General features: G+C 39.4%; 1 protein-coding gene across 9 annotated transcripts in view; it reads right to left on the bottom strand.

Moving 5' to 3' along the window:
- LOC308183349 (solute carrier organic anion transporter family member 1A2-like) overlaps positions 1-23,512 on the bottom strand; it is a 53,090-nt gene that overhangs the window by 2,139 nt on the left and 27,439 nt on the right. For 5 of the 9 annotated variants that reach the window (XR_013942413.1, XM_080569271.1, XM_080569264.1 and 2 more), the window contains 12 exons: positions 14,796-14,902; positions 13,501-13,642; positions 11,569-11,701; positions 9,602-9,708; positions 6,993-7,139; positions 6,609-6,707; positions 5,907-6,140; positions 3,681-3,845; positions 3,033-3,228; positions 1,605-1,770; positions 822-1,006; positions 207-271 (listed from right to left, as the gene is read on the bottom strand). Coding sequence is in view for 8 of the 9 variants with exons in the window: in XM_080569271.1 (XP_080425397.1) it covers positions 207-271; positions 822-1,006; positions 1,605-1,770; positions 3,033-3,228; positions 3,681-3,845; positions 5,907-6,140; positions 6,609-6,707; positions 6,993-7,139; positions 9,602-9,708; positions 11,569-11,701; positions 13,501-13,642; positions 14,796-14,902 (1,746 nt within the window). In the remaining variant the exon portion in view is untranslated. Of the gene's footprint in view, positions 1-206; positions 272-821; positions 1,007-1,604; positions 1,771-3,032; positions 3,229-3,680; positions 3,846-5,906; positions 6,141-6,608; positions 6,708-6,992; positions 7,140-9,601; positions 9,709-11,568; positions 11,702-13,500; positions 13,643-14,795; positions 14,903-15,939; positions 15,959-17,537; positions 17,871-20,494; positions 20,544-23,512 lie in introns of those variants that run through there. The other 4 variants (XM_080569267.1, XM_080569268.1, XM_080569270.1 and 1 more) reach the window with 4 other exon arrangements.

The following is a 23,512-nucleotide window of genomic DNA, read 5'->3' as shown; positions in this document are numbered from 1 at the left end:
AAGCTGTTCTAATTTGCAATGCTGCCTAGGTCCATAATGAATAAATAAATACATAAATAAATAAATAAATAAATATTTTTTCCTGTTCATGGGCACTCCACAGAAGTAGAATTTTGTGCCATGCTCTTATGGGCCCTGGTGTGATCCGTATCTAACTCTACATCAGATCTAACTATTCTTCTAAAGCATATTAGAACTTTTCTTACCAAATACTCTCGAAGCTAGTTCATGGATACCCACTCCAAATGACTTTTCTTCAGGTTTTAGAGACCTGTATGGTACATTGAACACTGATTAACAGAGGTGACATTAATAACAAATATTTACCTTTGCTTTTTTCAACCAAAACCTTCATCACATTAGGCCCAAACCACTCTAATTAGTTATCCTCATTAGATGACATTTACTGAAATTCCTTAACTTGGACTGTCAAATCACAAAAGGAAAAGCTATTGTCCCAGTATCATCTACTTGGGCTGAGGCTAGCACAAAGTGTAAGAAGGTAGTTCTGGCTTAATCAGCACCATGATGATGTGGTCAATAAAGAAATGGGTATTACACACCCCTCAGTATCTCAGTGTGTTTTCTCAGTGGTCCTACATTAATTCAGGATACAGCTGATAGCCAGAAGCAACATCAGTTTATAGAACCGATTAAATTTAGCACGACACTAAACCTTAACGCAGCGCAGAAATGATGTAAGAGCTTTCTTTTCTTCCTCCTTTTATACACAAACTAACACATTTTTTAATTCCTGTAAGTATCTGACCTAAGAATAAAAAGTCCAGTAGGTTTCCTAACATAAGGACATTTTACTGTACCTTATTAAGACCATGTATCCAGGCATGGCTGCTAAGGAAAAAATGAAGCTGCAGACTAATTGCAGTATTAAAAAGTAATGAAGCATCTTGTCACAGCTTTCTCCTCGGTCACACTGGCCCAGAATTGCAGAGGCATTTTGATATGAAAACTCTGAGGCTGCTACACAGGTACAATTTTCAAATACCTGCCAAAAGAGTGTTTTAATCACAGACTTGTCAAAACTCACACACTGAGCATGAAATTCATACTTTTAGCACCTAGCTCCCTCTCTTTGGCACCTGAGCATTACATACATTCAGCACTGCACTGTGGGCTCTCAACCAGTCTGGCAGGCCCAGGTCCACCCATCATCTGGTGTGGTATGTAGGGTTAGAAACTAGGAGGGAGCTAGGTTCTATAATACCTAGCTATTTGTTTAAATCTATAGGAGAAGAGATGATTAAATCCATGCTATAGAACTTCATTTTGAGTGAAATGTTCTTGTGCACTCAAGTTTCCAACTTGCAATATCTTGAAAATAACTTCTCACACTATTTTGAGTATTTAAGATTGTTTCAATTACAAGAAGAAAATGAGGCTTCTTCATTATATTCTTTAAACTTGACCTAATTTTTATATTCAGTTTGGAATTTCTTATGCCACTCAATGAATTTTTCCAACTATTTATCACCTTACAAATCCAATTAAATGTACGTGTATGGATATTTATTTCCCTATATTGATATGGCTATTTCACACTTCCTCTATTTCCTAGCTACAGCACAATAGAAAGTATGCTTTACCACACTTTTTCCAGTTCCTCTTGAGGCTTTACACCCAGCAAGACAAGGTGACACATAAGTGATTCCATTCTTTCCACAAACCGGGTCCCAGATTTTAAGTGCGCAATCACAGTCCCTGTTGCAGCCAGCAAGTACAGTACTTTCTGCATATGAAACTTGTTCTATTCTGAAATACGTTTAGAAAATGTTTATTCATTTATTTCAGAAATGAAATAACTCCAGTAACCTTTTGAAATGCTTAATATTCTATTCTAGCTCAAGGGTTGATCCAGGATCCTACTTGCTCCTATCCTGGACTCTGGCTGCAGCACCATGCCTTTCTATCTTTCCATATTATATTATGTTATGTTATGTTATGCTATGTTATGTTATGTTATGTTATATCATATCTCATATTATATTAAATTATTATATCATAACATATCAAACATTATATCATATTACATTACACTATATTATGTTATCTATTTACAGGTAGGTATGCATACCCAACAGCATTTTTCTCATCTGTGGTATGCATGTTCTTGATTATCCATAAGAGTTATATATAAGCGCATGTGCATTTTCCAGACACATGCCACCATGATTAATGGCAGGCTTCAAATCAAGAAACTGTAGATAAAATATCTTCTGATAACTTGATAGAAATCAAATTTCAGTAAACCAGCTTAAATTAAAAAAATATTTTTGTCCCTCTGTAGTCCTGAAACTGCATTCATGGAATCATAGCATCATAGAATCATTAAGATTGGAAAAGATCTTCAAGGTCATTTGGTCCAACCGTCCCCCTACCACCGATGTCACCCACTAAACCATGTCCCTAAGCACCACATCCAACCTTTCCTTGAACACCCCTAGGGACTGTGATGCCACCACCTTACTGGACAACCCATTCCAATGTCTGACTGCACTTTTTGAGAAGAAATGTCTCCTAATTTCTAACCTAAACCTCCCCTGGCACAACTTGAGGCCATTCCCTCTAGTCCTATCACTAGTTACCTGTGAGAAGAGGCCAACCCCCAGCTCCCCACACCTTCCTTTCAAGTAGTTGCAGAGAACAATAAGGTCTCCCTTGAACCACCTCTTCTCCAGACTAAACAACCCCAGTTCCTTCATTCATATATGCCTGATTTGATCAACTTCTTATTTTTACCTGCTGTATAATTGAGTGTATAATTATATTAGTCAAATTATTAATATGGATGTGGAATTGTATGAGTCTTGATGTGGATATCTTTTTCAATACACTGTACTATTTAAAACAGGAACAACAGAAGGAAGACCTGACCTACTATTTCATACAATTAAAGTCTCGATAACTTAGATAATGAAACTAAAATGTACCTATTTTTGTTTTGAAAAACTGTGGAGTTCCTGGCTAATTCTTGACAAGAAAAATCATTCCAGGTTGCACCTTAAAGAACTTACCCTTCATAGGAAACTGTTAGGCCAGCAACTGGTGAAGTGTCACAGACAGTCCAATAGGCAGCGAAGTAGAGAAGGTATTCCAGTAAAGATACCCAAAATGCTATGTGCGCAGCGTGATAGATATTTATCTTGAATTTCTTCATGAATAAGCCTCCAAAAAAATACCCAACACATATAACTGGTAAGTTGTAAATGCCTATTTAAACAAGTTAAATGTCCATGTTAAAATAAAGAAGAAGACCATCAAAGCTACCCATAAGTGAAGACTGGGTTTGGCAAAGATTCACACAGTGCCCATGACTACTACTCTCTACTACTCTCTACTTTATATTTTTAAATCAAGATAATATAAATATTGATCCCACACACACTCTTGGTGTAAATTAACATAATCTCTTTGAGATGAATGGTGCAAGTTTGACATCAGCTGAACTTTCTGAGCCAGTTCAAAGATGGGAAGGGGATTATTAAATTCTGCACAGAAAATTAGAAAGTCCTTAACAGAAAATGCAGGATTATTTATAATTGTTTTGTAGTGTGGAATCTGTAGAAGCATTTTACCTTAACATGTATATGTGCGCATGCACACATGAACATATATATATATATATATATAAATACAGGTAGAACAGAATGAAGCAAATGTACCGATTAAAAAGATGGCATCTGATGCAGATTTTCCAAATTGCTGTTCCAAATATTTAGGCATGAAGGATACCATGCCATTGAAGGCGCTGAACTGTAGCACAGTTATGCATATAAATAACATATAAACTGGGTTGTGAAACAAAGCTTTGAGGAATGGGATGAAATCTGGAATGAAATAATGTAATGAGTTAGTGTAATGCTTTATTAAATGAATCATCCATTGCTCAGTGTCCCTGAAGGGGAAAGAAGGGAACAAGTGTGGTCCCTAACTGGATCAGGCTAATTCTTGTGCTTTGCCAGACACCACAGGTCAAAGATTACTTGCTTAGTCCAGGCTACCCCAACATGTTCTTCTACACAGAGATAACCTCATTCAATTCACACACACATACACACTCACACACATGAGGCTGCTGCTTATAAAAATCACAGTATTAATTTGATAGTAAAAGTTTCAGGAAACATTTTAGCTGTTCAGTGACTGAACTTTGCACTTAAAGATTTGCAGCAGCAGCTACTTCCCCACCATTCCTACTCCTTTCTACCTCACCCTGTGCGACAAAGTATTGACCAAAATCCCTTTCCTGCACCTGCCAGGCAAAGAGAGTACAAAGGGGAAGATATGCAAACACACCAGACACCTGTGACTACATGCCACAGAGATGGGATTTGGTTATTGCTACTGTTAGCAATGGGAAAGAAAATGCCCAAAGAGGGAGTTGATTGCAGTTATTCTCACTATACACTCAAAGTCTGCATCTTCCAGTCTTCAGCCAAGTAAAATTCTGAGAAGCTAATTTACACAGGTCTTATCTCTGAGCAATGCCTATTAAGTTAGGATCTGAACCATTAGAAAAAGAACCAAAAAAAATTACAACTTCTCTTTGTCTAACATTCTCTATTAATTAATGTGATGAGCTACTGTCAAGAAACTGCAGAAAAACGTAAATTTCTGTAAAACAATGATCACACTTCATTGAAAGCAGGCACCATTTAGTGCTAATATGTATCTTCCAGAGACAGGGAAACATCTTAGTAGAAGTGGATCTGTATGCAAGACTTTCAAATAATGGGTCAAATATCTGAGACACTATGAACAGGCTGTCTTATTTATATATGCCATGCAGTGCATAATCAGAGCTTTCTGAATAAGAAATTAATTTGAACTATAAATGCCTTTTTTTCAACTTGAAATGACAAGACTTCTTAATTCAGGATATTCAGGGAGAGCAGACATTCATTTCAATGCAGGTAAGGAAATGATGGTTAAAAGAGGCTCTCTGAAAGGACTCAGGAGTACTAGGGATCCACAGGCTGAGCTAGGAACCTTTCCTCACCAAAACAGTATTGTATTCGTGGATTCATTTGAGGCTATATGGCAGCAGAGAAATAAGCTGTGCTTATCAAAACAAAGCTGCAATATTAGCCAAGATCTGAGTACTCATTTTGTGTATGATGAATATTCAGGACAGCTTTAAACACCATGGAGAGGTAGATAGTACTTAGCAGTTACTTTCTGAAAATGAAGATCTTGTCAAGGGGCCCTGGACTGGACATACAGAATCATAAGAGTACTCTGAAGAAAATAACCTTTGACATTTTTTACATAATTTATAAACTTATGTTTCAACTAGAGCATACAGACACACACACACACGAAGTAAGATAAAAAATAGCTTCCTACAGGTATAGCTTCCCAGGTATATAGATCTGAAAAAAAACACAGATGTGAATGTTGCAAATAGCAACATCAATAAATGTAAGCCAAATAGATCCTTGTTCAATGGGCATTAAATATTTATGAGTTAGTTAAGCATCTGACTATTCCCTTTGGGTCTTTAAGTTGGACTCAAGAAGTGCACGAGATGTGCTGGTTTTCTGCTTTTCTGCACAGTGAATGTGACGTATAAGCAACTCGTCCAAAGCTCACTGAAGTAAAGTATTCTTAACCAGATTTCAGTGCATTAATCTTCTGTAAGGAAGAAAAGCTTCAGATCTACATACACCTGAAATGCATGAGGGAGAAAGGGATGAATTCAGATCCTGAATCTATGAAATTAGCTTTCTGCCTCTGTGAAAAACCATTCTAAATCCTTGCCCAAATTCTTTGTACTACAGAGAGTAGAAAACTAGAGTATGCATTTCATGCCTTGGACCCACTTGTATTACAGAAAAATACACCTTAAGGACAAAACTAAGAAGGAAATAAAACATGATATAACTTACTTTTAGCAATTTCATACATGGTCTCTTTGGCTTCCTTTTCTTCATTTTCTTGCAATAGTACTACTCTCTTTTTACACGTCTCCTCAGGTTCATTGGTTTCTCCTTCCTTCACAAGTGACTTGGGCAAAAACCAAAAAGGTACTCCTGCAAGAAGATTCAGTGCTGCACAAATCAAAATTCCCAGCCACCATGCTCCAACCCAGCGGGTATCAGTAGCTGTTATAGTTACATCCCCTAAAATAAACAAACAAACAAATGGTATCTCATATTAGTTCAGAAACATTTTTTGCTGTCATTGTGTGTTTTCCTAGTCATCTCTGACATGCAATTTATTAAAAGAATTTTAAAGATTCTTAAAATGAATCTGATAGAAGAGAACAAATATTCTCCAGGCTTCTTTTTTAATACTGTTATTTTTTCTGGTAAATTTCAGCATTTTGTGTTAAATTAAGTCTAACCCTTTCCTATGTTAAGCCAGATGGTAGAATCATTCATCAAATAATTTATATGTAGATTCATTTATGTATGTGTGAACTCAGGCCTTTTATTGGGTTAAATATTGTATACAGATTTTCCATTCTAAAAGAAAAAACAAGCAAACAAAAATGAATATTCACAATAGCAAAGAAATGCATTTTAGTGCTGGTTAATATACAATTATGCCTACCAATTTACATAAAAAAGATTTTATATATCCAGCACCTGGATCTACTGATTCCAGATCAACAAACAGTTCTGCACAGAATGATGCCAACAAGAAACCAATGAAGGGGCCAATTATTGTTGCTGTATGTAGACAACCTAGAATATGAAAAGGAGAAAATACACAAAATCAGAACCCAGACATAATTATTTTCTTGAAATTGTTATAAAAGGTTAGGATAGCTTTACTGAATAGACATTTATGGCTAAAAATGGCTTCATTTCAACAAATTCACCTCAACAAATAGTTAAATTACAAGTTCTACACTATCATTATTTCATTAAGGCAGTAGCTCCTTTCTTCTCTCTTCATCACTTTTGTTAATTTTCATGTTAGTTTTTAATTTTCACGTTAGTTTGGTTAGCATGATAGGATAGGTTTACCCAGGTAGAAAGGTGAATTCTCTGTTTTGGCAAAATCCTCCAAATATGAAATGCCTAAAGGCATGATGGGAGTTTCACCCATTCCTCGCACTATGTTTCCAGCCATCACAAATATCCACAGCAAGGACCCAGACTCCATTACACACTCTGCAAATAGAATAAGAAACCAGAAATAATGTTTTAGTTCTAACTACTAATTATGTTCTAGAGACGAAGACAAAGAATTGACTAACAGGTTAAACTTTGATGGGTATATCTGTCTTACAAAATATGGAAATAAATTATTGCAAAGGCTCCAGAACTGAAAGAAGCTGTTGCACTTGCTGGAGCAGAATTTAAATCCCTTCCCTCTCCATTCCACACCTTGTCCTACCACCTGAGAGCCTAATCACCGCATAAGCTAGGTCCTTTCCTGTGCTCATTTCCCTCATCAAAACTGCTGTTGTCAGGGGAGATAAAACAGCCAAACAATCAAAATGAAGATCCATAGCAATGTATCTGACCAGCCTGTTGAATCTATCTGGGGATCTAGCTCTCATTCTTCATGTTTGTCCTCCTGCATAACTCAGTAGTGTGTTGCACCACAGTCATTTTTGTCCCACATCAGCAGATAAGAGATCTTAGTTGTTTTCTTTCTCTCCCTAAACTTGGATTTCTTCATCCCATACAGTTTTCTTAAGATTCCACTGTCTTCCATGGTCCACTTTGTCACACTGATACTTGTCAGTGCCAATTTGCTAATAAAGAAAAGCAGATTTTGTTAACAGTGACTGATGACTTTCTAAATAAAAGCATCTCTGATTAGAGACCAAGTCTGTACTGATATCAGATTGCTGTCAGCAAACATGGGTGAAGCAATCCTCATGTAAGTGTGGTCAAATTCAAACCAGTTTTTGCATTGTAAAGGAGATGGGCTTGTATATATGAACATCACAGTTTTGCTTGTCCAAAAACTAACAGGGAAACAGCTAAGTCAACCAAGCATAGCTATAGACATGAGGACCTATGATTTCAAGGGTCTACATAGGCAGTGAATGGCTGTATAATTTAGAAAAAATGCTTTACCTACCTATACTTTATTTTGTGCATTTATAAAATGAAGAAAACTTTATATTTTATATAATTTAAATTTTCAAATTTTCATTTGAAATCTTCAAATGAAAAATTAATACCAAGTGCTATTAGGCATACCCTTTTCTTAACTTACCCTTGTGAAGATGGAAAAATTTATGCCTAAAGTGACATGCAGTCTTGGAACACTTGGAGGCCACATCCAAGTGGAGACAGAAAGCAACAGTACAATATCACTGTGGTTTGATGTCACTGGGTACATACAATAATACAGCAGTGGGATTCTGCTTCAGCACACATTGATGGAACACAAAATATAGCAATGAACTGTGAGATTCATTCCACCTAACTTTTGCCACCTACCAATCACTTAAGCCTCCAACAGTCAGTAGGTTCATCCAGGAAGTAATCTGACCCAACCTACAACAGAGAGCATGAATGTCCTTACAGCAAGGGACACTGTCTGCAAAGACTCTGTAGTTTCCTTTGATGAATTATCAAGGGAGTCTAGAAAGACAGTTCAGACTAAAGGCTTCCTTTTGAGGAAGATTAATCCCATCCTCAACGTGAGGATTTTGTGCATGATTATTTAATTTTTGTCTCTGACTCTTCTGACTTCAGACTAGTTACTTTTATAATATATTATATTATTTCATATACTATTGCTAGTGCACAGGCATGTTTCAGTCTCCCAGATAAATTTCAGTATAGTTTATGTTATTTTCTCTTTTCTTTAAAGAGACATGGGAGCTAATTTTTTTTGCTTTATCTCTGTTTCTCATTCTTTTATTCCTCATGTGGTACAGCAAAATATATACATGTGGAAAGAGAGAGATAATCATAGAATCATAGCATATCCTGAGTTGGAAGGGACCGACAGGGATCATCAAGTCCAACTCCTGGGTCCACACAGGACCACCCAAAAATCAGACCCTATGTCTGGGAGTGTTGTCCAAACACTTCCTGAACTCTGGCAGGCTCGGTGCCATGACCACTGCCCTGGGGAGCCTGTCCCAGTGCCTGACCATACTCTCAGTGAAGAACCTTTTCCTAACGTCCAGGCTGAACCTCCCTGATGCAGCTTCATGCCATGCCCTCAGGTCCTATCTCTGATCACCAGAGAGAAGAGATCAGCACCTTCCCCCTCCTCCTCATGAGGCAGCTGTAAGTTGTGATGAGGTCTTCCCTCAGTCTCCTCTTCTCTAGACTGAACAAACCAAGTGGCTTTAGCTGCTCCTCACATGTCTTTCCCTTTCCTTTATGTTCTTTTTATACTGTGGTGCCCAAAACTGCAGACAGTACTTGAGGTGATGATGCACCGGCAGAGTAGAGTTGAACAATCACTTCCCTTGACTGGCCAGTAATGCTGTGCTTGATGCACCCTAGGATATGTAAATTTCCTGATCTCTAGTTTTTATGCCTGTAAATGTATGAATCAAAAGTAGAACCCTGGAAAAAAATGCTAATAAAAAATTCTATTTACTTAAACACTATAAAAAGTGAGGAAAAAGTAATAGTAAACATGGGAAGAGTCATACCTGTTGATGGTTCCTCTGCAGGTAAAGAGAACAAGCTTTGATTAACAAAGCACAGAGGCATGACTGAAGAATTCTCCAATGGTGAAACGCTGCTTTCAATATGATACCTGTTTGAATCGAAGTAAAACATGTACAGATTAAGAGCAAATATATCAGAACAACCTCATAAATCTGTTCTTCAGTAATGAAGCTACCTTAAAGAAGGTGTGCAGCTATAGCAAGAAGGAAATTCACTTCAAAAGTTAATTCAGCATTTGTAACAGACCAAAGAAGGATGAAAAGAATTGTAGCAAGGGACCAACACAGTGTTGGGATAGGTATCTAGTATCCACCATAATTGTGTAACAGATGCTTCAGGAGTTGATGAAATACCCCAGTGAAGCCCCTCATAACATCTTCTCTCATATTCTTCTTACATTCTAGTCCAATTTACACCATAAGCAGAGGGTACCACCAAGATTGTCAGAGCCAGAGCCATACCACATTGGACATAACAAGATTAGAGGATTTTTTCCTCAAAAAAAAAAAAATCCTCACTGATTAGAATACAGACAAGCCTAAATTATTATTTTGTTAAGCCAAGCAAAAATAGTGAAAAAGTGGTTAAAGAATCACTATGGTCTGTAAAGGCCTTGCCAACACAGCAATCAGATATGATCTGTCATCCAGGCTCCAGACCAAAGACACTGAAAAATCCATCTAAAAAGTCATCTTGTATTGCCCCTACAAGCAGATAAGATGTAGTAGCATAATGTGACAGTATCACAGACCACTGTTTCTTAAGAAAGTCTATGCAAGAAGTAGCACAAGAAGAAAGGCAAGGCACAGCAAGGCAAGACAAGGAAAGGTGCCCTGCACAGGAGTGACTGTCCACGGGAATGATTACTGACTTTTGAAGCTATCTCATAAGCAAAACAAAACAAGCTGCTGTACAGCTGTCTTACCATACTCATGTTCAGCAATATCTCTTTCATTAAGCAGTCCTATTCCAGTGGGAGGCAATGGAAGGATCACAGAAGCTGCTGTGAGCTAACCAAATATGGTGGTTTCACACTAATGTCTAGCTAATCTCCACCATGCCACTCTCTCACTCCACCTCCTCAAAAGCACAGTGAGAGAAAATATGATGATAAAATAACTCATGGGTTGAGATTAGGACAGATAGATAAATCACCAATTACGTCTTAAGCAAAACAGACTCAGCATAGGAAGATTAATATAGTTTATTGCCTGTTACTAGCAGACTAAAGCAGTCAGAACTAAAAGCAAACTAAAACACGTTCCTCTCCATCCATCCTCTTCCACTTCCTCCCCTGACTAGCACAGGGGAACATGGAGTGGAGGCTGCAGTCAGTCCCTAACACTTCCTCTCCGCCACTCCTTCATGGTCCCTCTCTGCCCCTGCTCCACGTGGGGTCCCTCCCACGGGATGTCATCCTTCCCGAACTGAGCCTGCGTGGGCTTTCCACAGACAGCAGCTCTTCAAGAACTGCTCCAACATGGGTCTGTACCATGGGGTCCATCCATCAGGAGCAAACTGCTCCAGCATGGGTCCCCCACAGGCGGCAGCTCCCCCCAGACCCTCTGCTTCTGCGTGGGCTCCTCTCCATGGGCTGCAGCTCCAGCCCGGGGCCTGCTTCTGCAGGGGCTCTCCATGGGCTGCAGTCTCCTCCAGGCACATCCACCTGCTCCACCACGGGCTCCTCCACGGGCTGCAGTGTGGAGATCTGCTCCGTGTGGGACCCATGGGCTGCAGGGGGACAGCCTGCTCAACCAGGGGCCTTTCCACAGGCCACAGGGAACTTCTGCTCCATGCCTGGAGCATCTCCTGCCCTCCTTCTGCACTGACCTTGAGGGATGCAGGGCTGGTTCTCTACATTTTCTCAATCTTCTCTCCCAGCTGCTGTTGTGCAGCCCCCCTACTACCAGAACCTTGCCACAGGGGCCCAATACACCAAAACACTCACCTTCCAATTAGGAAATGAGGAAGTGATATCAAAAGACATCCGAATGACATAACTGTGCAGCCCAAAGCAATTATTCTGGGTCTGTGAAGCTTTCCTCCAAAGTAACTCACAAATGCTATCAGCAGCAAGTTACCTGCAAAAAGAACATGAATCGTGTTTACAAACCAAGGCAACATTTTACATTTTGAAGTCCAATGCAATTTTGTTTGTATCTTGTTAGCTCAACATCAGTTACTTTTCTTCTCTTGTAAAAACTGTAACTAGGCAAGGAACTGGCTAAGCAATGCAGTAATTCCTTTCTAATTGTTGTTTTCTTCTGGAAGAGTTACACCACATGGGAAATACATAAGAATAGAAAGCAGTATGAAAAAGAAATTGTGGTGGAAGAGGAAACTTTTGACTGCACCTATGTAGAGAAGAAATTTCTCACCACTTTACATACAGACAAGACCCAGAGCTACAGCATAATAGTTGCTTTGGGAAGTTATTCTCCTAGGATACTCTATTTTGCAACGTGTGGAAAATATTGATAAACATGAGATGAATACCAAGAAAAGAGTTAAATTTATTAAATTTATTAAATTGATATTAATTTCAGTAATAGTTAAAGAGGAATAAAAACAATAGATTTTGTATCTAGTCCTATTTAAAAATACAAATGAGCTAAAAAACATCCCCACTTTCACTTCAGAATCAGTTGATTTGCTATACTCATTACTGTTGTGCAGCTAAGAGAAAACTCAAGCCTCATGTTAGGAATCAGGTCCCATAACAGTAACGGTTTATTAATTGTACAACTACTCATTTTATGATTTTTTTTTTTATCAAAAGAACAAAACCATGTATATGACTGGAGAGCATAATGCTCTGAAAGAAGATAGAATCTTCTTTTTGTGTGTATGATTGCTAGAGAGACTTCATTGAACCAGTAACTTAAATGACACTTAAAGACATACACTTGTACAGTTCTCTTAATTAACCTGTCTCTGACACATGCATAGATTTTTAATCATTTTAAATATTAATAAGATTATTCACGGTCTCTTTTACATCTTTGGAGATAAGAATGCCACAATTTGCTATAGAAAAGGGTGTATGAAAGGATAATTTATTTAAAATATTACCCTTTTACATACCACATCAATAATCTTGGCTATTTAATGTTTCTTAAAGTCTCCTTCATATCAAAAGCAATAATATATTCTGGATATACAGTCTTTTTTTGATTCTATGATTCACGCAGCAGCATGGTGTCATGAATAGTTTCTTCTACTTGTACATACAGATATAGAAGACCAGGGAAGGGGATGAAAAGAGCCTTGCCTCTCCTACACACATCCCCTGAGGGTCTCTACTTATATGGATCTGACGCTATAAAGTCTTTTGTTTGGCTTTTGTGGCAACAGCAAGACATTACCTGTCATTTGGCAGTAAAGCTTACTGATAGGAGGGGCACTAACAGTAGAACTGGAAACTTTCTTTACAGTTGTACAGGTATGAAAACTTAAAATACTCCTGAGTTTGAGTAAGGAAACAATCCACTCCAGCCAACTTTGAGGCCACTGATTAAAATGACTGTAAAAGTGCTAATATGACCTTATATTCTAACTGAGTTGATAAAATCATTCTATTTTGTTAGTTGATTAAAAAGCTTATAATATACTTCTGTTTTGTTAGTTGTTCTGTCATATTGTAAGAGAATGCAAAAATTAGCTGAACCAGCCTTTAATCCTAACCATCCTCAATTAACTTGCCTTGTTAGTTTCCAAGACACTAAATATATAAGTACCAGCAGAGACAGTAGAACAAATTGGTCATTTTGCTGTCACAAACAGCAATTGGCAGATTAATACAGACAGGAGAGTCACTAATACATGCTCAGCCAACATTTTATAATTTCAAGGAATAACAAATAATAAAACGATTGATTACCAATTTCAAAGCTTCCATTAATGATCCCCACTAAAGAAGCTGGAATATTAAATTGTTTCTCTATCTGTGTGTACATGCTGTTCATATAAGCACCAGACATTGTTTTACCAACAAATGCAAGTGATAGCGCCAGCAGAAATACCTAGGAAGGAAAGAGAAGAATATGTGAAGAATTCAAAATTATATATTTAGGAATTTACAATGTTGTTTATCCACCAAAAGTGTGCTTCTGGGTTAAACAATTTAATAGTCCCAATACTCTGACATGCGAATAGAATGCAAATAGAAATGTTCAAATCCCATCAGCTATCTTTGTGCACAGACTTATGGCTTCACTAAACCAAAAAAATGAGGAAAGATTTTGTTCTTCACCTGCTCCGAGTCACCAACATTGTCTTCAGAAACCTTAAACCCCCCTTCCCCAGTCAAGACAGGTACAGCACAACCTCTCCCACCGTGTGCCTGCTGCAAGGTTGCCATCTGCAGGACTGCACAACGTCTGCAGTCAGAAGGAAAAAGACCGGTGTGCTGGATGCAAGGATCTTCACACTCTTTGCTCATCTGAATGACAGAATTCTTGCAGGATTAAGATCGTTGCCTTTGATAGAATTATTTGGTTGAGTAGCTGCTATCCTTTCTCAGTAGAGGTCATGAGACCATTTCAAACATAAACAGTAAATAATGTGTTCTCTTTTTTACAGTAACCTGGTAGTAATTGACAGTGGGGAAAAAAAAGAATATATGCAGTAGTATTCAAGTCCTTTTAACTTAAGGGTTATTCATAAACATTATTTATGAAATAAAATGAATAGTATTTTTAAATGCATCTACTGCAAATGCTAAAAAGCATCAGTAATGTATTTGAGCTTTGACTTCCTATTAAAACAAGCTATTTTATATCTTTTTATAGAGCTTTTTGACTACTAAAATAGTGTGGGATATATCAACAGCCAGTTTTTTACTTTCATGTCACAACTGGCTCATTTCACGGTTTTATAAAGGAATAGGGGGATTACAGAAAGTAAAGCCTAGAGGCATTACAGAAGATCAGGGGTGGAGATTCAAAGCAGCAGTCAAGCATACCTCCAACACAGCACACAACATAAAGTTCAGGGACATAAAAAGCAACATATGTTTGGTTACAAATTTTCTTGACCTCAATGGTTAAGGCATTACAGATAAGGAAAGAAGCAGACTGTTCATTCTTTTAGTCTAGATTTTAACTCCTACTGAATGACTGTAAGTGCAAACAATTTTGGTTGCATTCATAAAAAATTGCTAAAATATTTCTGTACCTTAAGCCTGGAAATACCGCAGAATTTGTCCTCTGCATGTGGTTTCTCAACTTCTTTCATGTTGTCTTTCTGAAGTGATTGCAATATCTGAAACTGTCTAATGATTCCTTTACAGTGTTGAAAAAGACAAAAGAAAAACAGAAAAAAATTTGTACCATGTTTGCAAAAGAAATCCCATTCCTTCTAAGATATTTGATATTTGAGCATCTTCCTTAAATAATTACAAAATGGATTCTAACAAAACTGGATTCCAACAAAACCTACAAGCCTATGTATATTTTTTTCTAATTGATAAAATTTGACATACAATTATCAAGAACATAACAGCTAGTTTTTTCTCATCAGGTGGTATCTCTCAACAGTGTCAGCAGTGTAATCTCATCACTGTCCCACTGCTGGTAGTGAGGAATTCAGCAGGATGAGACCTGAAGGAAGGTAAAAGTACGCAGAAAGCACTGAGACAGATGCATGAGACTGGATTAAAATGGTGGAAAAAAAAAAAAAAAAAAAAAAAAAAGCATTCATTCTCTGGTCATAGGCCAACCAGTACATAAAGATGGATAAAAGACAAATTCGGAAGGCAAGCTAGTTTGTCTGTAATACTGCTTTTCAGTCTTCTTCACAAGCATTTGGCACTGCCCGCTGTGGGAGGTGGAACTACAAAGACCTACCTATATATCTGACTGACATATACTTGTCTCTATGGTCTTCACAGTATCACACAGTATCACAGATTTCTAGGTTGGAAGAGACCTCAAGATCATCGAGTCCAATCTCCGACCTAACACTAAGTACTCCACTAAACCATATCGCTAAGCTCTACATCTAAACGTCTTTTAAAGACCTCCAGGGATGGTGACTCCACCACCTCCCTGGGCAGCCCGTTCCAATGCTTAATAACCCTTTCGGTAAAGAAGTACTTCCTAACATCCAACCTAAAACTCCCCTGTCGCAACTTTCGCCCATTCCTCCTCGTCCTGTCACCATGCACGTGGGAGAACAGACCAACCCCCACCTCTCTACAGCCTCCTTTAAGGTAACTGTAGAGAGCGATAAGGTCGCCCCTGAGCCTCCTCTTCTCCAGGCTGAACAAGCCCAGCTCCCTCAGCCGCTCCTCGTAAGACTTGTTCTCCAGACCCCTCACCAGCTTGGTCGCCCTTCTCTGGACTCGCTCGAGCACCTCCATGTCCTTCCTGTAGCGAGGGGCCCAAAACTGAACGCAGTACTCAAGGTGCGGCCTCACCAGAGCCAAGTACAGGGGCACAATCACTTCCCTAGACCTGTTGGCCACACTGCTTCTTATGCAAGCCAGGATGCTGTTGGCCTTCTTGGCCACCTGAGCACACTGCTGGCTCATATTCAGCCGACTATCAACCAATACTCCCAGGTCCTTCTCAGCCAGGCAGCTTTCCAGCCAGTCATCTCCCAGCCTGTAGCTCTGCTTGGGGTTGTTGCGCCCCAGGTGCAGGACCCGGCACTTGGCCTTGTTGAACTTCATACAGTTGACCTCAGCCCATCGCTCCAGCCTATCCAGATCCTCCTGCAGAGCCTTCCTGCCCTTGAGCAGATCGACACACGCACTTAGCTTGGTGTCATCTGCAAACTTACTGAGGGTGCACTGGACGCCCTCATCCAGATCATCGATAAAGATATTAAAGAGGACCGGCCCCAGTACCGAGCCCTGGGGGACACCACTAGTGACTGGCCTCCAACCAGATTTGACTCCATTCACCACAACTCTCTGGGCCCGGCTATCCAGCCAGTTTCTAACCCAGCGAAGCGTACGTCAGTCCAAGCCCTGAGCAGCCAGTTTCTTGAGGAGAATGTTGTGGGGAACGGTGTCAAAAGCCTTACTGAGGTCAAGGTAAACCACATCCACAGCCTTTCCCTCATCCACCAAGCGCGTCACTTTGTCATAGAAGGAGATCAGCTTCGTCAAGCAGGACCTGCCTTTCATAAACCCATGCTGACTGGGCCTGATCGCCTGCTTGCCCTGCAAGTGCCGCGTGATGACCCTCAAGATAATCTGCTCCATGAGCTTTCCTGGCACTGAGGTCAAACTGACAGGCCTATAGTTCCCCGAACTATAGTCTTCATTATATGAAGACTATATTCATTATATGAAGACTATATATATGAAGACTATAGTCTTCATTACTATGCCTGTCCTTGCCACCACAAAAGGACATTTAATTCTGTTCTGTATGTTCTGTTGAGCCACCCCTTCTTCCACTGGCATCAATGTAACTGTAAATTTTAATAGAAATCGCATTAAAGCCTAGTTTCTTTGCATTAAAATTAGAAATAGAAAAAAATAAAACCCAAACCACCAGACCAGCTTAAGTTCTGAACAAAACAAACCAGACTCCATTCCACTTTCCCCCTCAACATATGCAAAAAAAAATCCTTCTTTGTCTGAATACTTCTAGTTGTCTCCATCTCAGCTGGGTGGTTAGAGATTCTGGTACTGCTAAGCCACCTGCTTTCTCACACATCTTATATATTTCCCAAAAAATATTTAAAGAAGAAGACATATATTCTAGAGACTTGGAATATACTGACCTGTAAAAGCCCCTACGCATCTGTGGCTTACCATGCAGAAGAGTTAAATGGAGAGAAAAAACATCAGTTTAAGAACTCTAAGGACTACCATGAAGTCTTCATTAAATCCAGTTATTCAATACAGTTTCCTGCTGCCTGATGGAGTAAGCCTAGGAAAACCAGGGCAAGTCAGAGCCCTACCTTACAGCCAGGATGGATACAGGTACATTTCCCCCTTTTCGTCACCCTTTTCAAAGTGCTATCTTGTGGCACTTGCTCTTCTCAGTGTTTCCCACTTCATGGAGCCATGGCTGGGAAGCAAGCTATCCTTGACAAGCCTGCCAAAAGGACTGAATTGCCCTTTCACGTTCTTCAGCCCAACACCCTCCCAGTCAATCTCTTCACACACTGATTTCTACAACAATGTTAATCCTCTCAAATGCATTTCTTCATTAACTTGATTCCTGGCAAAATCATGGGCATTAACTCTTTCTATAGCCACCCCCACATTTTCAGTCTCTAAAAGAGGAATGCATTATCATAACATTCCTGAAAATAATAAATTTAAAATTAAGTGTAGTTGTTCAGCAGCTTGGACAAATGACTCAGGTCTATAAATAGATTGCATTTCTGGTTTGTTTAAGGACGTGTAGTCATGCTGTGTTCAGCCATCAGTATTAAAATGCACTTACACAATTTTGCACTTTCTCTGCAATTTGGCATAAGAGCTCATATCCCAAGGAGTCTTTTATGCCTTAGATTAATATTAATATGCATTATAAAGATTGTAGTCCATTTGACATGCCAAAAGGTGAGTAGCAGAACAAAGAATGCAATCCTATATACTTGTCCTCTTCTGCTCTTTGGAGTTAGCAATAGGATTCTGTCCCCTACTGTACCAGACCCTGCATTTCTCTAATGCATACAAGGAACATCATCTGGCTATACAGGTTTGGATTCTGGTGCTAAAGTTACTGCTTCTGAGTTACTCCCTTTCCTTGGGGCATCAGAAACATCACACTACTCCTCATATGATTACAGAAGACAGAATGGGAATATTTGTTTTTACTATTATCTCCCTTCAAAGCATAAATTATTGCAGAATATATATATATATATCAATCCATTTTTGACTGGGAATATGATTAAGACTGTGAACTGAATAACAAAATAGACAGAATTATGAATTCCAGCTATGTTCCTGACGTTGCTTTCTCCTACTTCAAAATATTTTTGTGGTAACACTTGGTCAAACAGAACTGATGAATCATAGAATCATTAGGGTTGGAAAAGACCTTCAAGATCATCTGGTCCAACCACTACCCTACTACCAACGTCACCCACTAAACCATGCCCTAAGCAGCAGGCCCAACCTTTCCTTGAACACGCCCAGGGATGGTGACTCCACCACTTCCCTGGGAAACCTGTTCCAATACCTGACTACTCTTTCTGAGAAGAAATGTCTCCTAATTTCCAACCTGAACCTCCCCTGGCGTAACTTGAGGTCATTCCCTCTAGTCCTATCACTAGTTATCTGTGAGAAGAGGCAGACCAGTGGCTCCCCACAACTTCCTTTCAGGCAGTTGTAGAGAGCAATAAAGAAACACAGACTTATAGCCTATCAAAGAGATGTAGGTGTGTAAATTGTCCAGTTCAGGTGTGTTTACACCACACTTTAAAACCAGTTTAAAGCTCAGACTACAATTTCAATCACTAAAGCTGAACCAACAGTGTTCTACCTCCCTTCTCCCATCTACGTGCTCTCTTCTGTGCATTCCTGATGTTGTTTTTTTTTTCCTGGACTCTTCTGTAAACCACTAGTGCATTAAATAGAAAAAAATCTAACAGCAAAAAACTGCTTTTCATATAGTGAACTTATTCATCTCACTAAGCGGCTAAACATGTGTCAGACCTACATAAGGAAAAGAGCAGGAAGAAAGTGAAACCAAGAACATGAGAAGAGAGGAGAAACTGAGGGTGAAAGCAGAGTAGGAAAGGATGAAGAGTGCCCATCAGAGCACCAGTGATAATCATAGAATCATAGAATCATAGAATCATAGAATCATAGAATCATAGAATCATAGAATCATAGAATGGCTTGAGTTCGAAGGGACCTCAAAGGTCACCCAGTTCCAACCCCCCTTCCACAGGCGGGGACACCTTCCACTAGATCAGGTTGCTCAGGGCCTCATCAGGTGATATGTTATGTCACCTTGGGTGATAGGTTATGTCATCTCAAATATTTGTGGGACAATGGTCTCAAGCCCTAACCTAAGCTGCTCAGGCCTGCCCTGAACACAGCTTGCCTCCTAGAATCAGCACAGTTGTAAGGAAATATGTCCTTTGTTGAACATCCATCAGTATCTCTTCAGCCAACAGCAAGATGAGAGGCAGCTTATGCTACAAGGATATTCAAGATCTTATTCCTTCCACTTCTGGCCTAAGTTTGGAATGCATTTATGGCAGGCTAAGCAGTTAGTTTGCAGAAATGCCACAACAATTTACACAGTGCATAAAGAGCTAAAGAGCACAATGTGGACAGTTTAGGTACAGGCTACAGTTATGAACTAGGTGCACGAAGGACTGACGTAATTTAGGCTAAAAAAAAAAAGAAAAAAAAATATATATATCCTGTATGGATCAGAGCAGGCATATTCTGTGTGGCTGACAACAGCAAACATGCTACACCTGAGAGACGTGTGTTTGGACCTCTCTGTCCTACACATATCCATAAATAAGTTAAAGTTTTAAACCACAAATAACCTTACTAAATAAACAAAAAGTAGAACAAAAGATGTGCAAATATCTGGATTTAAAGTTCTAGGAAGCAATATTCTGCAAATTGCCTTCCCTGATGCCAAGGGAACATCCTATTTCCAGTTTAAAATGCATCTTCCATTTGGCTCAGTTTAGTCATATGATTAAACTGGTAAGTCCATGTTTTGTTTACAAACAGGATTAAAAGTCACAAGCTAACTAATTATTAGCAAATATAGTATCTGTCAGAACTTTTAACTAATTTATCTTTCTAGTTGCAAAAAGTACTTTAAAATCGTGTTTTGCTAAACACAGTTCAAACTGTTACTCAAATGCAAATATCCTAATGTTGGATTGAGACAAAAGAAAAGATTCTCAGGGCAAAACAATTTTATACTTACAGTTTTGAGAAGGTTTTCAGAAGAAATGACTGATATTATACACTTAACCTTCAACCTTTATTCTAAATTGTTAAAAATTAACCCAAGTGTACTTAATTGCAGATTTTTTGCTTTTGCCAGTTCCAGATGCACATGTTAGTGAACTCACCCAGATATGAAAAACACAGGCTTAAAAAGTGTACAAAACTGTGCATATTTACAAGTTTAGGCACTGTCCAAGCAAAGATTGACATGAGGTCAGACTGAAAAACAGGAACAAGTCTGTATTTCTCACATCTTGAGAGGATGTTTAAGCCCTGAGTTGCTAGATGGAAAGCAGCACAAGCATAATCCCTGGCTTCTTTTTGCTGTCTTGGAACTATTTGGAAGAAAGTGTAGCCCTTTCCAGTCACTATAAAGTACTTGCCTCTAAAGCACAGTGACATAACCTCACTCTTTCCAACATCTCCAGCTGCAGGTCTTTAGTGGTTCTTCTTAGTATAACAGCCTTTCTGAATCTTTTTTCTACGTATGTAAGTTTAAATATATGCTGAATAACTTGTGCGCTGTTAATTCTAGAACGAGGCAAAAATCCTAATACTTAGGTACTTCTATATTCACTAGGGGTATCCTTTCTTTTGGGACTGTTGTTGAGTCATGATGGTTCACCATGAAGAAGAGAAAGATTAGAAAGCTGCCCATGGTCACACAGCCACTGTGGCTGTACTGCAGGTTGAGTGCTGCTAGTTACTGATTACTGGATGTTACAAAACCAAAGAGTAGTTTGACCAAGTGAAATGCTATTGTGAAAAAGAAAAACAGGTCAAGTGACTGCAATCAAAGCAGGTAGACACCAGATGTGGGAACCATCAGAGAGATACTTGAGTTATTTGACTATTGGTGCTGAAGCAGGTTTCACCTGTGACCTCATCTGTGTGTCTTTTGAGGACATTCATGTTTGCCTCCCTCACAAGAATAACTACATATGCACATGAAAACCCCACAAAGTCTACAAAATGTGGTGATGGTGGGATTGGTATTATTGAACTCCTGGCTTTGAACACATCCTCCTAGGACAGTGTTTCTCAGCTTTCTTCTAGCTGGGGGAGCACAAAGCTTTCCTGAAAAATCCTTCTGAACTAACATATGCCTTTCAAGGTTAGGCAGCTGGAAGTGGAGAATTAGCAGACCAGCAAGGTCTCACATACTTAGAAGTATACTACTGTACTGAAAAACATTTTAATTTGAAATATCACTAATATAACTAGCTTTTAGGCCATCTAGGCCTTAAACAGTTAATTTTTATGGTCATTCTGTAGACCGTCTGTTGATGGCTTACAGACCTCTGGTAACTGAGAACCCCATCCTGCTCAGTGCTGCACCAGAGCATGAGATGAGGCATTTTTCCCTGTTTTTTTCTTAGAAGAAAAATACACAATGGTAAATTATTGATAGCATGTCTTCTCAGTTCTCACACACTAGAAAATTTCTCAAGTAAAAATCTATTAGCTTGCTTCCAGTATGAGAAAATTCTCATTATCCCTCAGAAAACATATATTTCACAAGAACTATAGCCCTGCTTTCTGTCCTTTCTTCATGATCTCCAAAAAATCACATATGATGGCTGTCTGTACTGAGATTTTGCTTATACAGTTTAAATAAAAGTAGAAACTGTTTGCAGATGACACCAAGTTAGGTGCGTGTGTCAATCTGCTCGAGGGAAGGAAGGCTCTGCAGGAGGATCTGGATAGGCTGGAGCGATGGGCTGAGGTCAACTGTATGAAGTTCAACAAGGCCAAGTGCCGGGTCCTGCACCTGGGGCGCAACAACCCCAAGCAGAGCTACAGGCTGGGAGATGACTGGCTGGAAAGCTGCCTGGCAGAGAAAGACCTGGGAGTATTGGTTGATAGTCGGCTGAATATGAGCCAGCAGTGTGCTCAGGTGGCCAAGAAGGCCAACAGCATCCTGGCCTGTATAAGAAGCAGTCTGGCCAGCAGGTCTAGGGAGGTGATTGTCCCCCTGTACTCGGCTCTGGTGAGGCCGCACCTCGAGTACTGCGTTCAGTTTTGGACCCCTCTGTACAAGAAGGACATGGAAGTGCTCAAGAGAGAGTCCAGAGAAGGGCAACGAAGCTGGTGAGGGGTCTGGAGAACAAGTCTTACGAGGAGCAGCTGAGGGAGCTGGGGTTGTTTAGCCTGGAGAAGAGGAGGCTCAGGGGTGACCTTATTGTTCTCTATAGGTACCTTAAAGGAGGCTGTAGAGAGGTGGGAGTTGGTCTATTCTCCCACGTGCATGGTGACAGGACAAGGGGGAATGGGCTAAAGTTGTGCTAGGGGAGGTTTAGGTTGGATGTTAGGAAGAACTTCTTTACTGAAAGGGTTGTTAGGCATTGGAATGGACTGCTCAGGGAGGTGGTTGAGTCGCCATCCCTGGAGGTCTTTAAAAGACGTTTAGATGTAGCCCTTAGTGATATGATTTAGTGGAGGTCTTGTTAGTGTTAGGACAGAGGTTGGACTAGATGATCTTGGAGGTCTCTTCCAACCTAGACGATTCTGTGATTCTGTGATTCTGTGAAATTCTTCTTCCAGCTTTGATTTCCTTAAACTAAAATCTGAGGTAAAGTATTATTTCCCAATAAGATATTTTGAAGTTTTTCTTGCATTTTATATTTTTCCCCACTTTTATATTGCTGCTTTTGGAAAACAGGAAAATTAAAAAAAAATAAAAACTGTGACAAAAGAAGAAAATACAAAAGCAGTGGTCCCAGTTCTGTCCAATACTGTTTTGTGTTCACAGAAGATAGTACTATGAAAAAGTAATACTGAACAGGGTTAGAAGATGGCTGAGTATAAAGCTGCCTTAACTCCATGTGATCACCCTTGCTTCTCTTAACAAAACAGCTAAAGGTGATGAGAGAAGACATTGCTCACCCAAATGGCAGTTGTTCAACAGTGTATGTCAACAGCATTATAATATTAATTCAGCTGTAAAGTGACTTCTCCCATGTATCCCTATTAGGTGCAGCAGCCTTCCATGGCT

Source organism: Anser brachyrhynchus (genome assembly GCF_964034855.1).
Source record: "Anser brachyrhynchus genome assembly, chromosome: 1".
In the NCBI taxonomy this organism is placed as follows: domain Eukaryota; kingdom Metazoa; phylum Chordata; class Aves; order Anseriformes; family Anatidae; genus Anser; species Anser brachyrhynchus.
This window is presented reverse-complemented; position numbering and strand designations above follow the sequence as displayed.